The 17,766-nt window shown below is 42.4% G+C and overlaps 1 protein-coding gene across 7 annotated transcripts in view; it reads right to left on the bottom strand.

The window, feature by feature from the left end:
• KIAA1210 (KIAA1210 ortholog) overlaps positions 1 to 17,766 on the bottom strand; it is a 74,874-nt gene that overhangs the window by 44,731 nt on the left and 12,377 nt on the right. Inside the window, exons 1-2 of one of the 7 annotated variants that reach the window (XM_055727426.1) lie at positions 14,851 to 15,054; positions 13,858 to 13,945 (exon numbers count right to left, since the gene is read on the bottom strand). The exons of 1 other annotated variant lie outside the window; for it this stretch is intronic. In XM_055727426.1, coding sequence (XP_055583401.1) covers positions 13,858 to 13,910 — 53 coding nt within the window. In that variant the 5' untranslated portion in view covers positions 13,911 to 13,945; positions 14,851 to 15,054. Of the gene's footprint in view, positions 1 to 6,099; positions 6,263 to 13,857; positions 13,946 to 14,850; positions 15,055 to 17,766 lie in introns of those variants that run through there. 5 more of the 7 variants (XM_055727427.1, XM_055727429.1, XM_055727428.1 and 2 more) reach the window with 5 other exon arrangements.

Genomic DNA, 17,766 nt, shown 5'->3' with positions numbered 1-17,766 from the left:
AAGAAACAGACCTCAAAGTAAGCTTTCCCTGTGCTAGACACAGATACACAAACTGCCATGCTGCTGTACTGTAGCAGAAATGGAGGAGACAGACTATAGACTGCAGTTTTCTTCTGGTTTGGAACGGATCATCTGTGAGCAGTGAACACAGGAGAGCATTAACACACTGTAGTTCCAAGCAATCTCATCCCAACCTGCTAAAATCAATGAAAAAGTCATTGCAGCAACCAGGACCAATTACACCTTTTCCAAGTAAGAAGCACTGAGGATGTTTTTGAAACATCCTCATGTTGAAACATGTTAGACAGTATTGAGAAGGAACAAAAAAAATAAGACTTTTAAGATTCTCCCTTTTGGATGATCATAACCGTTCAACTCTTCTTCCTTTTTTCCCCCGTGTCTCATCAACTATCCATGCAAATGTCTGCATTTTCTGCATATTTTGATTAAAGTGGTCATCAGCAGACTGTCTCATAGATTCTCTGTATTAAAAAGAATTTTTTTCCCATTTTCCTCCTCAACTTTATAGACCATGCATATTGATTATGTTAGATTTTTCTTGAGGGAAAGGGAAATGCATTTGAAATAAAACATCAAGAAAGCACTCAAAAAATTTCCAAGGACAAACTGGCAAATCCCCAGAGATGAGCTTATTTTCACAGAATGTGAGTGGGCCTGACATCTGGTTCATTTAGACCTCTAACTTCTGCTTTACCCATCTTCAATAAAATCAAAGCAAGAGAAAATGCTGCTTTCAGATCCAGCTTTTCTTTCACCAGCTCTACATTTATTTAAATTACTCAGTCATCTCAGCCGTTCACTCCAAATCCTTCCAGCCTTTGGAGATATTTTGACTGCTGTGTTTATTATAACTGGAAGCATTTATTTCCAATTGGTATATCTTTTATACAAGTAGAACTATAATTGCAAAGCAGTTCAGCTCCGAGGCAGTCTCTTCACAGTTAAATCAGCTCCAGCATTAACTCAATTTTATAGCTGAGTTCTCTGGGGCATATGGAGGTCAAGTGTCAATTGCAAGGGTGCATTGGTTGTTTGCAAATGTGCCCCATTTAGGACCTAATGGTTTGGTGCCTTTGTATACCTCATCACAGGATCATCTTTTTCCAGTGAACTGAAGAGTGACTTGAGGTGAGGGGAAACCATCACAGATTTTTACAAGCTTTAAGTTAGCAAGTATTTAAGCGACAAGAAAAAAAAATACATATATATATGTACAGCAAAGTGTAAGTTCCATCATTAAAAGCTCGATGACACACCCAAAGGAAAGTTAGCAATTAGTCGACACTTAGACTTCTATTTCTGGTGACAGTGAGTTGTACTTTACAGAGAACAGATAGGAAATGTTCTGAGCAACAAACCCTAGCCTGAGGATCAATATAATGGAGAAAAAGAGGACAAAACTCCATCAACACAAATACATGTGAGTGCACAGGCATTAACTGATCGAATCTTCAGACATTCACCACTTCCAGGCCTTAACGACAGCTGGCAGACGCAGCATCAGGATCTATCAATACCATGTATGTTCAGTTCAATCAACTGTATGAATCCTGTGCACCCTGCAAGCTTTCCCAGAGCATTATGCCATTAGAGACAAAGTTTTAAACAAATACCATATGCATATTGATTTCTAGTGATAAAAATATCAGGTTAAATAAATGGCCTTTTAGAGCAGTATTTCTGATACTCTTCAGGCTAGGAGATGCTAGAGGACAGCTGGGAGAAGGAGCTCACAGGGGGGGAAGGAGACTCCCCTCATGGGGGAACAGTCAAGGCAGAGCAGTGACAGACTGATATCTACGGCTGGCCAAGGGAGTAGAGTTGTCAAGTACCAGCTACCGTTTGATTACCACTAGAAGTGGAACAGTGGGCACATTTCTCCAGTCTACAACTTTTTTAATCATGTTCTTATCCTCTCTCCAACAGTACTCACAATCCCTGCATGTGCACAGGCCACAAGATGCTGAGTCTCTCCTAGACACCCTAAAAGCCAGGCCTGGCCATGCCCAGTAAGGCCACTGCAGCAATTCCTGCATAAGGCCATGGAAATGACCGAAAGCTTACTGAGGGCAGCAAGGACTGACTACATGGTGTTCATCTCTCCTTGCACAGGGTGATGGGCTGGGGCATTACATCTACAACCCAATAAATTAACTTGCAAACTGTGAAGTGGCTTCCTATACAGATGCAATCACAACAAAAAATCTGGTATTACTAGACTTTATTTGCATTGCGAGGGTGTATTTTAAAGCAAAAAAAAAAACCAAAACCTCCTGCAAAATTGCAGGGCTTGCTTTACTTTCAAAGCAGGCAGCAGGACCTACTTAGCAATCACCACTACCTTCACATGGTTTGATGGTTTAGATCTAGGCTCCCTGCTATCCCATACAAAACTTCTATTAATAACCCTGCTGTGTTGCATTCACTTGAGGCTCTTCAACTCATTAAAGGAACTAATGAGTCTTAAGAGAAAAAAAAGAATCTCCAGGAACTGGAGAAAAATTCCTGTCTCCCTGCTACAAATGGGGCAACTGGCCAGATATTTGGAGTGCTCTATGGGAGGGCAGTGACAGGGAAAAAGAAATAAAGTCCCAGGGTGGTGTTCTGACCATTCCCTCTTCCCAGATGAGTACATTACTGACTACCTACATTGGGGCGGGGCGGGGGAAGCTAAAAGAAGAAAAGACAATTCCCTTTCACTGCTTGGTTTGTGTATTTAAGGACTCCTGGGAAGTTAACATTGTACAGTCCTCAAGTCTCCTGCATTTAACAAAGGCCCAAGACAGACGCTTTCTGCTCAGTCTCAGAAACAGGACACAGCCTCCTTGCTGTCTCTCCAGTGGAGCAGAACACTTGGAGACTGCACAGCAAGGAAGCTCCTACCCCACCTTTAGTGTTTCTTCAGCTTTAGTCCCATGCTTCTGTATAAGCATTCCGGAAGGCCTTATGATAGAGAGATCAAAGGAGATGTTGAATCCTGAACAGCCTCTTTCCTACCCAATAAATGCTTGAGGAAATAAAGACTCAAGAATATAAAGTACTGGATTCAGTTAGCATCTTTATAGCCTACAGAAGATAGACAATGGTAAGCAGCCAAGAGAAAGAGGTGAAATTTTTGCCTGGAGCTTTTAAAGACCAATTTCCTTCACGCTACAAAAATTATTTGAAATCAAGCTTATGCTCCACATTTCAGAACACACACTTTGCACAGCAAGATGGATCATCACTGGGAAATACACTTCCTTCATCTGGTTCTCTAGGCCACCATCCTGCAGCCAGCCTCCCCCAAGAATACATTTCAAGCTACAGCAGGACCTCAGAGAAAGCCCCTCTCTGTTTCTTCTCAGCACCGAGTTTCAAAGAGACAGAGAATGCAGGATGGTCTAGTATTCAGATTACGTTCCGCAGCAAAAAGGTGACTGACAGGTTAAATTTTCACCGCAGCAAAAAGGTGACTGACAGGTTAAATTTTCACTCAGTCTTACTAAAGCACATTAGAGGACTTTGTTCTGACAAAATGTGGCTGATGGCTTTGTTCTCAAGGAACCCTACAAAGCTAACTATCAATGAACTCATTAATCCAATGACACTTAAGTGAAGTAAAGTTTACCCTCTGCTACTCCATGGAACAGGATTTCAGTCAGTCATAAAGCAGCAGCAGAGCCAGCAAGATTCCTATCTCATTTTCACATCCCTTGAGCATATCAGAAGCTCAATAGAAGCCCTTTGCCCTCCATGCAATGAGCAGAGCGAACTGCACTTCCAGGTCCAGGTTCAGGGAACATGCTGAATAGTGTGGGATCCCCACACACCTTTGCTGAAACAGCGTACGACCCAACATGACAGCAGGAACTGGGATCTGACCTTGCACAGCTGATCCCATTGTACTCTTGTATACTGTAGTGTTTCTAGGATGAAAATCCCAGCTTTTTTTACCAGCTCCTAGCTGGTATGTCCCTAGCCAGACCGTGGCCGTTTTAGGTAAGCACAAGAGAACAGCACAAACAGCAGTTTACATTAGGACTCTTGCTACTGCCTCCATTGATAACAGCGAGGGGAAGAGTTTACATTGTTACTGAATATTGCTCTTGTCATTTTCACAGGAGGGAGAGTTTAAGAAAGTGTAAGGTCCTTTTCCAAGGATTACCAATGATACAGTAATAGTAGCGATCAGGAAGTCTGGATAAGCACCTAGATAATATTTAATATCAATAGAATACTCTCCCAGGATAAGTTATGACCAGGGGGTCATAATTACCCACAGCAACAGGCAGCATTCACCTCCTACCCTTGAGGAGATTTCCAGAGCAAACAACCATTCACATAAAGAGATCCATTCACAGCTTTCACACACTTTGCCTTCAGCCAACACCCCCTCACTGCCCTCTGTCCCCACACCTTGGCTTCTCTGAGAAGGCTTGTCAGAAGACAGGCCCCAATGTGCTGAACTCTTTTAACCTACAATCTGCTTTGAGAAGCCTCTGTCTGACAGCAGTTCTGAAGGATTTCTGCTATTCAGCAGTGCCTGAAGCATTATGTGCTGCTCTCCTAGTGAGTGTGTGTGTAACACTAATGGAAAGCAGCTGGTGGGCTGAAGCTGACTGAAAAAAAAAAGTAACAGGAGGAAATGCCTTTCATACAGTCGCACAGGCTCAGTCTGTAATTGTGTGAGAAGCCAAAAGGATAAGCAGGGGGAAGGGCAAATGAGACAAAAACGTTCATAAGCTACTACAGAAAAAAAGTGGAAATGCACTCTGTTACCAGTCCAGGAACTGGGAGAGTAAATGCCTCCGTCCCCTGCACGCTGCCTGGTCTCCACTCCCTCTCAGCAGTCATGCCATTTGCTACATCACTGCAGAACGGTCACCCTGCACGTGGGAACACAACTGCAGCGTGCACACGCAGGCCTGTGTCACCTTAAAGCTGCAGCAGGTACCAGCAGCAGAGCAGCTGTTAGTTTGTACTGAGCTCAAGATACCAAACTGAAGTTGAAACTACTATAGCTTTGCAACGCTTGGCACCCAGGCCAGATAGATCAACCTGTTTTGGACATGCCACTTCAAGCTGCCCTTGTACACCTAATCACTCTGCAGTGCTTGTTAGCATGACCTTGTGTAGTTACTGTCAGTGCAAGGATCTCCACTGCAAGTTTCTATCTGCCCAGACAACAGAGCAAATATCTACCTGTTTGCCAAAATCTAAACAAAATGTTTCTGAATAGCCCGTCCCTGATAATAATTTATCACATAGTTTTTCCAGTGTATTTTCTAATCTGCACCAATCAGGAGAAATGTGACAGACCTTTGCTCAGACCAAGACTGGCACTAACATGGTCATCATCTAAGCACACGCAAGAGCTCAGCCAGTATTTTGGGCCCAGACTGCCTCTATTTTTAAGGAATGTACATTAAATGACCCAGCTGAATTGCACTATTTGGCATTAGCATAGGAATAAGTCAGTGCTTTTCCCGTGTAGTAATTCTTTTTCTTCACACTACCACACTGGGGAAATTCAGGAAACAGCTGGAATGGGGATCTTCTTCCACTCTTCCTAAAAAGATGGAAAAGCAGCAGTAGTCATCCAGCAACTGTGCTAAAGAGCTAGTACCATGCCAACAGTAAGAGACACTCTTAAGATCTACTTGACACGGATGCATTTCGAGTAGTTGGGAGGGAGGGGGAACATACATTTAAAAATCAAGGATATAACCAAAGGCTGCCTTTGCCAGTTTGGGAGCTACACCCAGTAAGTGTTACTGCCTTTGGAAACAGTTTCAAAGAGCAAAGCAACAGGAAACATCAAGCCACTATCACTAAACAGCAGGCATGCCTCATGCTGGCAGAGTCAAGATGTCAGAGAGTTAAGAATGGAAATAAAAGTAAAGCTTACTGTCTCTGCCTCTCCATGTGGCTAATTCAACAAATGCACATAATTTTCCATCCCAGACCTGGGTGGTGGGCATATTTGGCCACTGTTTTCTAGCTTGTGCATGTGCTTTTTACCCCCTCTCCAAATTCCTAATTAATTTTGCTCCACCTGTGGCCTCCCAACGTAAAGTTAGATGACTGATATCTGACCTGTGGTGTGCAGAGCCCTGGGAGTCCACGGGCTGCTTCACGGGGATCAGCAAAAGGTAGCTAAGGAAAGGAGTTTACCATCAGCCGGCTTCAACATGCTCTACAGGGGCTTGAAAAACTGCATGTCTGAAAAAACTCCATGGAAATTGCCAATATCTGCAAACTGTGAAGGTGAGAATTATTAGTTTAAACAGTAAAATCTCTAAGACAGAGCTCATCTTTTAAACATATCCTAGCAGATGGAGACTACTGGGCTGGGACTTGGGAGAATTGGCTGATTTTCCTGGCTCTACCGCTGGATAAAAGGGCAAATTACTGGACTGACAGCAGTAGTCAAGTTATTTATCACTCAGCTTTGAGTTTCTTTACCGGTGGAATCGAGATGGTCACACTGAATGCCTGGAAAGCTTACAAGCCCTATGGGGAAGTTAAGCACTACCTCCACTATGGGAGACCAGCATGCTGGAATCATACCCACTGACACTGCCAACAAAAAGATGAATAACAAAACCCATAAAATTTCGCAAGAGTAGCATGCATATCTGCCATACTCCTGTATTTGAGTCTCACACTGATTTCCAAGACCTAATTCTCACAGTATATGAAGAATCATTTCATCCTGGGCCTGAAAGAAAGAGTCTGGAGGCATTTTTACCAAATTAAGCTGTTTGAATATTGCAGGGGAAATGAGGCTGAAACAATAGTGAACTGAATGCCAGAACCGAAACATGGGACTTAAGACTATGTTTAAATCTTTCTGTTTTTTAAGGTTTTTCCAAAACAGTCACTTATCCCTCAATTTGTGGGTTAAAAAGCAGCTTAAGGATGGCGAAAAAAAACCCCAAACTTTCAGACAGATCAAAATTCCCAGGACACATTTCTACCAAGAGGAGATAGTATAGGTATTTAATGCCCAAGAATTCAAAGTACACTGAAAAAAAGGAGAGGCTAACAGAAATTTCCAGGGTGAACTGTGTTACAAATTTTCACTCTGAAGATCAAACTGTCATAAAAACAGTGAGCCATCTTTTGGCTACAAGAAAGCAAATAAAACACAGGCTTTGTGGTCTCAGAGGCTGCCTTTGGCAGGAAGCTCAGGAAATCTCTCTTCATGTGAAGTCCCAAAACCTAGTTGGGGCAACATCTACTGCCTGCACACACACAAAAATAAAAACAAAGCCAGCTCCTTCCTATGTTGAAACATACTGTGTCTGGCTGGCTAAACCCCCTGAGTTCCCACTGCCTGCGGGTATTTCTGGAATTCAGACCCCATTTTGGCTCCTGATCAAGGAAGGTCTGAGGCAGCTTCTAGCCTTGTAGAAGGAACTCTTCTGCAGCTATGTGTGAACTTTGGGGGTCTCCCTTTTTTTGCTCTAAAGGAAACCTCCTGCTGTCCCTGCTCTTCACTCGTGGCTGCTCTCTCTGAAGCCTCAAGTTAGGCAGCTTCTGAAGTACACTTGGTCTTGAAGCACATGGAGAACTGTTAGAACCAAGGGAGGTAATACATGTGCTTAAAGCAGCTTCTGAGCCATTCCTGTCCCAAGGGCATCTACTGACTTTCCTCTTTAGTATGAGCAACCACAAAAAAGGGATCCTGCTTCTCCAGGATTCCAGACACAAATACCTCTCTAAAATAGGATCATATTAAATAAGATTATCTGAGCTAATGCTGTTTTGCACCAATGAAGTATCAAGCTGTATTCAACTGTGTTTTGAAGAAGGTGATACGGTAGCATCAGGCAGCAGAGAGGTTGCATGACAGTAGAAAAACCCAGGCGGGTGACAAAAAAGCAAGAACTGCAAGATGGGGTACTGACAAGTAGGCAGTGGCGGGGGGAATCAGATGTGAACAGACATTCTGTAAGGTCTTCACAGGCCAAGGCTACAAGAAAGGAAGCAATAAGACAATCTGCTTTTTTTGAAGGAAAGCAATGAAGTTTCCACTTCTGGAACATTCCTTTCACTAAACGGAGATGATGGAAAGCAGTTTGACTGCTAGAGTGAACTAGCAAACAACTCCTCTGCACCTCTGTCAGATCTGTATTTTCCCATGTGCACAGACAGCTTGATGATTAACATGATGTCTGCATCATAACTCTGAGCTAGAGCATTCAAATACATGCCATTTGTATCCGAACTACTGTGTGGATCAGAACCACGCTGTTAGATGAGCAATACTTACAAGCCCTGGCAAAAGCACACAGTTAACATATTTTTGAGAATGAATAAGCATAAATGAATTCATCATGAATAAAAGTCAAACGTAGTTCACTAATTAGCACCAGATTCTTGAAACTCAGAGGCCAAAAGAAACAAGCACCACAAAAATCTGAAGCTGGAAAGCTGCCTTAGCTCTGGCTAGATGGTTAAAAATCATAATCAGGCAGCTTTGTCTGCACAGTCAAGTTACCCTGCTCCAGTGGAGAGGGCTACAATCCCCTCTAACAGTGTACTGATTTGGGCTGGGACAGGGTTCATTTTCTTCACGGTAACTAGTATGGATCTACATTTTGGATTTGTGCTGGAACAGCGCTGCTGACACAGGGGTGTCTTCGCTATTGCTGAGCAGGGCTGGCACAGAGCCAGCCAGTGGGCTGGGGGGCACAAGGAGCTGGGAGGGGGCACAGCCGGGGCAGGTGACCCCAGCTGACCCAGGAGATGTCCCACACCGTATGGCGTCATGCTCAGCGTGTAAAGCTGGGGGAGGAGGAGGAATGTGGGGACGTTTGCAGCGATGGCGTTTGCCTTCCCCAGGCACCGTCACGCGTGCTGGAGCCCGGCCGTCCTGGGGATGGCTGAGCACCGCCTGCCCATGGCAGGTGCTGGATGAACGCCTTGGGCTGCTTTGCTTGTGTGCGTGGTCTGGCTTTACCTGTTAAACCGTCTTTATCTCAATCCATGAGTTTTCCCACTTTTACTCTTCTGATTCTTTCCCCCATCCCAACAAGTGGAGGGAGCAAGCAGCTGCGTGGGACTTAGCTGCTGGCTGCGGTTAAACCACAACAGTCACAAAGGTACCAATAAGCTATAGCATGGTGGCAGGATACGATAGACCACAGAATACCTTGTACCTATATGAATGCAGCAGCAACACACCGGTATAATGACACAGTTAAAAAATGAATAATGATGTATGTGGCCCAGGTCTCAGCTTTCTCATGCACGTTGTGTTGGAAATGTTGAGCTGTTAGGACAACCCTGACTGTTAACGCAGTGATGATCAGTGACAGCTCAGCATCTGCAAGCAAACTCAGACGGGACATGAACTGGTTGACTTTTTTTGTTTGTTTGTTTAAACAGTGACTCCCACAATGGAGTCTTGGAGGGCCACCTGCCATCTTGATAAAAATTATTATGAATAATATAACAAGATTTTTAAAAAAATCAAAAAGTTTGCAGTTATTATTTGCTGTATTCAAAATACTGTTTAAAACACCTTAATCCATCATATTTTCACCAACCTTGAAACTACAACAGATTTAATGCAGAACTGTACGTTTGGATCATGTTAGAGCACAGCACCTCCTGCTCAACTGTTTTCTTATAGCAGCAACCTTTAGGAGAAATTACGGGGGGGAATCAACCTTGGAATTACCTTGGGATTTTCTTGATTTCCCCACAGACAGACTTATCTCAGATTTTCCTAAGTTTGGCTAGTAATCAGCTCTAGCTGCCCTACACCAGCTCAGGTAATTATCTACTGGAAGTACAGATTGGACCTACTACATCTTTGTCTCACTTATCTATAGACAGATTTCAGCTTCTAAAGCCAATTCTAGGCCTTCGCAACACGGCTATTAAACTTTCTAGACCTCTGTACAAGGAGGAAATGACAAATTCATCTCTCCAGTTGGCTGTAAAGGTACAAGCTAGACACTTTGAGCAGCAGAAGTTTTTGTATAAGAAGAGAACACAAGGCAAAGTTATGACAAGATGTTTTCATTGCTCAGTCTGGCAAAATAATGTAGACAAAAAACCTGCCAAATGGTGCAGAAAAGTGAGAATCACACTCGGCAGATTGTCCCAAACCAAGAATTTTCTGCTCCACTGCAAGAGAAGTCGGACAGGCAGCATTAGAGGTACATATCTGCCAAATACTCAGCACCTTAGTGATAGGGAAAGGGATGTTCTGCTGAAAGCAAACTGGCATGCCTGGTTGGAATTCTTCTGCCTACAGACAGCAAACGCGCCGCATCATGGTGGCTGCTAAAACAAACACTGTCCAGGGAGAAGCATGAACAGAACAAGGACTCGGAGGCGCGGAGTGACTCACTGGTGTATTAAGCCAGAACTGAGCTTCTTGCACAGAGGTGAATCAAATGGAATGAATCAACAAAGAGAAATAGTTGATCTTTTTGTTAATAATACAGCACTATTGTACTAATTGTGCTCAAATGCTTGCAGTGCCATGGCTCTGCTACCTCCTGACTGCTTTTGTTCACCCTCTCTACTATTCTTAAGTAAGAAAACAGCACTTAAGCCTCCACACATTTAATACCAGGCATTGTAATGAACAATTCCTGTGGGCTGAAGACAAAATACTCACAAATGTCCAAATGCTCTGTATAATTGCCATGTACAGGAACATGTTCATAGGTTGCATATTCAAAGATTCCACTGAAAGACTCCCAATGTCCAAGGATTCCTTCCACCTCAGCTCACCCTCTCTGACTTGGCCCCAGCTGGGAGAGCTCTCCGCTTTCTACAAAAGCACAGCACTTCTGTCCAATGCTGTGCCTCTTGCACCTATTTCTTGATACCCAGTATTGTCACCCCTGTGTAGATCCAGGGAGTCTCTGCACTGATGAACTAGCTTTGCTGGGCAGGAAGCACCTTTCATCCTCAGATGTTTTCATCTCAATAAAAAAAAACATGGAAAAACTGAAAATGAGTAATTCTTGCCCTCCCTGGGAAATATTGTGTTAAAGTGGTGTAAAGACAGGTACACAAACACATTTCAGAATTCCAAAGTGTTCATGTGAAGAATTTCACCTCACCAGAATTCACTGGCCACACAGGCAGACCCCCTAGATCACCATGGGACCACAGCACTAGCTCTGCCACAGCTTCCAGGCAGCATGCACCAACATGGAAGCCACACGGCCTCCTGACAGCTGCCAGCCCCACTGAGCCTATGGACCGCTGCTGAGCCAAGCCAAGCCCAGGTATGTGGAGGATGCCACAGGCAGGGATAGCCAGGGAACTCAGCATCTCACTTTAAACAACCTGTGAGTCCTGGAGAGATGCTCCATATCTAAAACTGTGCCAAAGAGCAGTGTCATGTACTGTGGACAGTCAATAAACATAGCTACTTAGACCCCATGGTGATGACATGCCTCCAAAAAGTGAGAGAGGCCACAGGAGGCGAACGAGCTGCTGACAGAGAAGAGCCAAGCGTTTTAAACTGCCCCATTACTCACAGTGCCAAGTTGCTACTTTGATAGCAGTTTGTGGAGCTTTAAAACACTTCCAATCCACTTGCTAGTGTCCAAGCTAAAACAGCAGCTGCTTGCTGTGGAGGGGGAACCAAAGGCTCTAAGGACTCCACACACATATAACAGCTGTAAAAAGCGTATTACGCACCAAGGACCAAGGGACTTCTGGCACTCCTTCCACTGTCCTCTACAAGCCTCTCCAACAAGAGGGCTTGGGGTGAAGGTGTGGGAAGCAGTGAACAGACATCTGAGCCTACTTGGTTATCCATCATGTGGACAGCACCATACCATCTTTGCAATAATCCCAGTAAACACCAAAACCACTTCCTGATGCTCATCTGAACAGGCAACAATGCAAGCTACAGCAACACAGAAACAGCACCTAATCCAGAAAACACATTTTACTCAATTTCATGGTCATAACATCATTCCACATGTGCAATGACTTCCATCTCAAACAATCCAAAAATGTATTGAAAATTACACTGATGCATCCCTTGTTCAACTCAGTTTACTCAGATGCTGAACCTCTTTGCAGGACAAGAGTGCACATCAAAATTTTCTGATCATTTCGGACTATAAGAAAAGAACACAGTATCCCACTGGAAGTGCAGAGCTTGGCATAGCAAAGACATTCAAACTGAAATATGTCCATAATTCTGGGATTGCTCATGAAAGGCACCATGAAGCCCTGAGTGACCACATTAAGTACAGAACAGTTAAATACATTTCCTTACAGTCTGCTACAGAAACCAGTTCTGAGCTGGCATGCAAAGCCTTCAGCCAAATATTTTATATAGCTTCTAGCATACTATATTTGTCTTTGGAAATTGGCAGTTTGTGTTGACCATCAGTGAACCTTACTATTCAAGCAACCACATTTTCAGCTCATAACTATATATTTGGCTAGTACCAAAAATTGAGCAATGTATAAAAAGATCCCTCCACAGACTTTAGAAAACTTCATCATATCTGTCCAGGTCTAATATTTATTTCTGGCACCATACTAGGATGAAGCACAACAAAACTTTGCAACAAGGATGATGAGCTATAAACATAGTAGAATAACAATTTAAGATTATTCAGAATCCAGATGCTGGTCAAAGAGAAATATGAAAGCAATCTACAACTTTCATTTCAGTGGAATAGCAGCCAAGATCGGGGCTGTGATGAAGAATTACCTGGTGGATACCTTTGGGCATTATTTTTTTTTTGTGACATCTCATAAAAGAACATTAACAAAGCACAGAGACAGGAGACTCTGCACAAAGATCAGATTCAGCCATACATTATCCATGTATCAAGACAGAGCCTTTGCTTCCCCTTGAAAAATGTGGGGGAGTGAAAGTAAATGTGACAGCAACACAGCAGAGCACTACCCAAAGCAACTTTTAAAACAGCCCAGGTGCGTTAGCTAGATCCAGCAGCATAAAGCCCTGGATGGACCCCCTCTTTCTCAGCATCAGTGGCAGGTTTTATGGCCTTCACTGAGCTCTACATTGCTTTGTCTAAATCACTACTGGCACCCAAGCCAATTGTTTAAAACATAAAAGTAATTTCATTCCAAAACAGCTTTCATTCAGAAAGCAAAGTAACTCCTACAGGTCAAATGACCATGTGAGGATTTAGGAAAGCCGTTCCAGTGACCCATTTGTCCAGAAGGACAAACACTTCATGTCAAACTCCAACTAAATTTAATCCAAAATTAATTTCAGGCTAAAAACATCACTGTTACTGCAATTGGTGTCTTAGATTCATTTTAACTGCCAATAATCACAGCCAAAGCAGCATATAAAATTTGTAAAGACTGCAGAGTATTAATAGTTGCACTAATCCACTTGGGAACACATCACAAGGCTGAAAGAACAGATCAAGGAATACAATCTATACACATATCAAGTGTAAAGACATAACTGAAGAGTAACAAGAAAGAAGAATTTGTTGATGAAAAAAAACCCTATTCCCCACAGATCAGGTGGAGATCCACCAGTAAAGAAGAGATTGTATGCCACATGAAAAAAGCTTCACCCACCCGGCCTTTATAGCCTCTCTCAGACCTCCAAGTTTGTTTTAACTTCATTAGATGCTGGAGGGTTTGGGGGAAAAACAACTTAGCATAAAACAAACAATGTAAATTGATTTTTCTTTCAAGTGTCAATCCTCCTACCTTCATCAGGACTCACTCTTAGCCCTTTTGCTAGTTCTGATTGCATTCTTCCCCTTTATCTAAGGCAGACTTACTCTCCAAATATTAATTCCTTCTCATAGACACTGTTAGAAATTTCAAAGGAAGACAAAAGTCAATATGGGATGGAAATGCTACCTGAAATCCAACAAGATTGATGTGCCTTTGAAAACGCCTCTTTCCACTAGCATAATGTGAGACAAACTGTTGGTATGAGGGATATAACCTTTAGGAGAGAGACAAGGAGAAAGAGTGAATCTTTGAACTACCTATTTTTCCCTCTGCTAAATAGGACTTACCCATACATTTAGCTATCAGCATTCACATCTTAAGCCTTGAGATACAACTTTGCTTGCCTTTCACTGTGCATTTTCACTTTCTGTAATCTCATACTGTGTGCAAGAATAGAGCCCTCTACAGTCTGCTAAGGCAAAACATGATGAAAAACCACTGTTCAGTTTTTGCAACAGAAAATTTTGTTCCATTCCTTAGCAGGGACAATGTCAAAAGAAAACTAGAATGTATCTTCATGGTGGTTTAAAGCACAAATACTAACATGCATTGTTGCATCCTCTTCTACCTTTACAGTCTGCTCCAACAGAATTATGTCAGTGAAGCAATAAAAAAAAATATTTCCTTTAAATACAACCAAATCTCTCAACGGGGAGCAACTACAGAATCAAACCTCAGGTTCCTTATATAAAAACTGAGCACATCAAGTTCTCAAAGAGCATTTACTGCCAGATTCTAAATGAACATTTTTTAAAAGCCAGTGTGCATTTCTGTATTTCTCATTTTTATGTGTTAATAAATAAACAATATAGCTAATCAATAAGGAAGACAACATTTTCCTTCTTGTTATAATTAGAGAGGAAAAGATTCTTAACTCCTTTTTCAGCATTTCATGTTTATACCTCTGAAGAAAAAAAACATGACCAATTTTGATCAATTTGGTATTTCAGGCAGGAATGATTTTTCACACTTTTGTACTCAGAATGGTACTTCAGTCTCAAGGTATAAGCATTTTTTTCAGTGCTGCTGCTAAAATACAACAAAGACAGAATTTCAAAGTACCCACTAGCCTCAGCTCAGTTTGGAAAGGTGGAGGGGAGGGCTTAGCATGGCACTTACTTTTTACTTTTCAGGCAACCGTAGAATCCAGCCATGGTCCTTCCCGGGAGGCATGTGTGCATTTAATTCATCCTTGTGTGTGGATGCCAGCACAAAGATTCTGCTTCGTATCCTGCTCACCAAATGCCCACACACGCACACAAGAAAGCCAGCATGCCGATGCAATTACTAGCCAGATAAAGTTCCTGATCTGAGGCCCTCAGACTCTGCTGAACTGGGTCCAAGGAGGGCTGTGCCTGTTCCATACATGGTTATGAATTGTTAACTCCCCCTTTTCCTGTCTCCTTCCAGCTCTTGGTAAGCACAGCATCCTAAGTGTAAAATACCATATGGCATTTGATTCTGTCTCCCTGTGGGACTAATGAGAGGCTTGGTTGTAATTAAGATGTGAAGAAGCCCTGAGGAGATTAATTTTTATTGTTATTTTTTAGGCAGAGAAAGGCTACAGAAGATACTTGCAACATCTTTGAAATAACCACTAAAAACCGTAATCATTTCCAGCACATAAGGGGTGCATGGGACCTTCCAGAACAGGCATTATCCCATCTCACTGTAAATCACAATCTATTCTAACAAGCTATTCTGCACATTAACAGAAGAAAAATAAATAAATAAATATATCCATGCAATATTGCAAGGTCAGGCAAAAAGCTCTGGGCTTTAAAGTAGCCAGCACACCCATACGAGAAAAATACTGCCTGGTGATGCCCTCTGACAGTACACTAACATTGTTACTACCGCAACTAAAGGAGACCCTCACTGGGTCTGGAAGGAGGAAAATGGCTATGGTTTAATGCTGGGGAACATAAACCTCAAGCAGCTTCATTCACAGGGGTGACCCAAGCCCTGGGGACAACATAGCCACACACATTTCTGACATTACATTGTATTAAATTCATATGGAAATGAATCCACACCATGGCTGTTAATGACCCCTGTTGAGGTAAAAGCAGAGAGATGAGGCAAGACATTGTTTGTGCTGCCTGCACACAGCTAGGGAGTACCAGCAGCCAGTAACAAAGTGTTAGCCTGTTGCTGGAGTCATATGTCTTGGTGAGAATCTCAGCTCTTGAAAAAAACCCACATGCTTGCATATTTAAATAAATTCATAATTGTCAGAATTGCAAAGGAAAGATTTACACTCATTCCTAAAAGATCAGAAGAAAACCAATTTATTTTTGGTTTTCAGCCTAGTACATAGTATTTGAATCCTTGGGTCTGGCAAGCCAGTAAGAGGGAGTATTTATACAAGTGTTTCTATATGAGTTAAAGGCATTGAGTAACAAGACCAGATCTAGGGTGGAGCAGTTCTTCTGGAATACCTGGGAAAAATATTTTATTTTAACACCTTTCCCATACAAGAGACATGGAGGTTGAGAAATGCACCTCAGCTGAGAAGTCCCATAACTGACTCAGCTACATCAAATTCGTAACAGTGCAGAACTTTCCAATCTATGAACAGACAACTCCATTTGTCATTTTTCTATAAAGCCTCCCACACAAAGGAAAGCCATGACACAAATAATAAAATGCAAGAGCCATCACAAACAGGAACCAAATTATATTCTAGTCTAGTTTCCCACTTAGCAGGAAGAGAAAGCCTCTACAAGCAGTCAACTTCAATGCCATCCACAGAACTGCAAATCAAACCTGACCTCAAGCAGATACACTTTCTCCCTCTTGGGAAAAGACAAAGAATCAAAAATACAATGACACTACTTCAAGTTTTACCCAAATGAGTTTCACTGTTGTCCTGAATTACTGCACTACTGCACTAGTCAAGATAACTTCACGGTGAACTCCGAATCCTAACAGGAAAAGGGTAGCTAAAAAGCATTAGTCTCCACCCATCAGAAAGCCCACAAAAAAAACCCAAAAAACAACAAACAAACAAAAAGAGGTCAAAATTAAGGATCCGACTACTGGGTAACGACCACCAAGAAGGAATTCCTGGAGATTACTGAAGAAACCTTCTGATGGGCTTAATATACAAACCCTTGGATGTAGGATTGCACCTGAAACCTGCCTGGCATTTAGTTCAGAAAATGCTGCCAATGGAAACATTTATAGTAAGAAATAAAAGAGACCTCATGAGAAAGTCACAATTGTATTTAAAAGCAAGAAAGATCAAATGGCCTTCCAGTGGGAAGACCCAATCCCTAAAGCCAGTGGAAGGGTGTAATCCTGACGGCTTTGGAAGAATTTCATCACTTCAACTGGTGTAGAATATGGCCCACAAGCTTCAGAAGATCAAACTTTTTGCTAACATGAAGCAGATTCCCTGTCTCCTAACCTCCTCAGATGGTGTGCCTTCAGAATATGCTTCCTTTCATTATTATTTTTTCTTTCATTTATTTTTGTCTTGAAGTTACTTACTTGAACATGCAAATCTTCATCTGTTGGGTTCCATTTAGGTCAAACATAGCCCTGTTCCCAGGAACTGACAGTTTAGCAAAACACATTTCACCATCTAGAAACCTCCTTACTTTCTAAGAGGCACAGACTAGTAAACATTCATTAAAAATAATTACACCACCTCAGGATTTAATCCTTTTTGATTCTCTATCTTCATATCAGTCTCCAAGCCACTTCATGGTCTTTTCCAACCTAAATGATTCTATGATTCTACAATCCTATGGCAGCATTTATTATTCACTGCTCTGCCTTCCTATCACTAGCACAGCTCCCAGAGGCTACACATTGAGCTTTTTGGGTACAGATCTGAAATCTGAGATGTTGATAAACATCATGGCTCTACATCCACAGGCAAATCAGTGGGAGTAAGCAGTTACGTACTGTACCCCAGGTCTGACAGCCAAAGAGCCAAAGACGTTAGCTCTTCATTTCTGAAGTGCTAAAGTAAATGGGCCGCTCTGCTGCTGGTTAGTTAATTAAAACTGTTTCCAGCTTGGAAAG

Source organism: Falco cherrug, chromosome 15, assembly GCF_023634085.1.
Source record: "Falco cherrug isolate bFalChe1 chromosome 15, bFalChe1.pri, whole genome shotgun sequence".
NCBI lineage: Eukaryota > Metazoa > Chordata > Aves > Falconiformes > Falconidae > Falco > Falco cherrug.
Note: the sequence above shows the minus strand (reverse complement) of the source record. Positions and strands in the feature narration are given on the sequence as shown.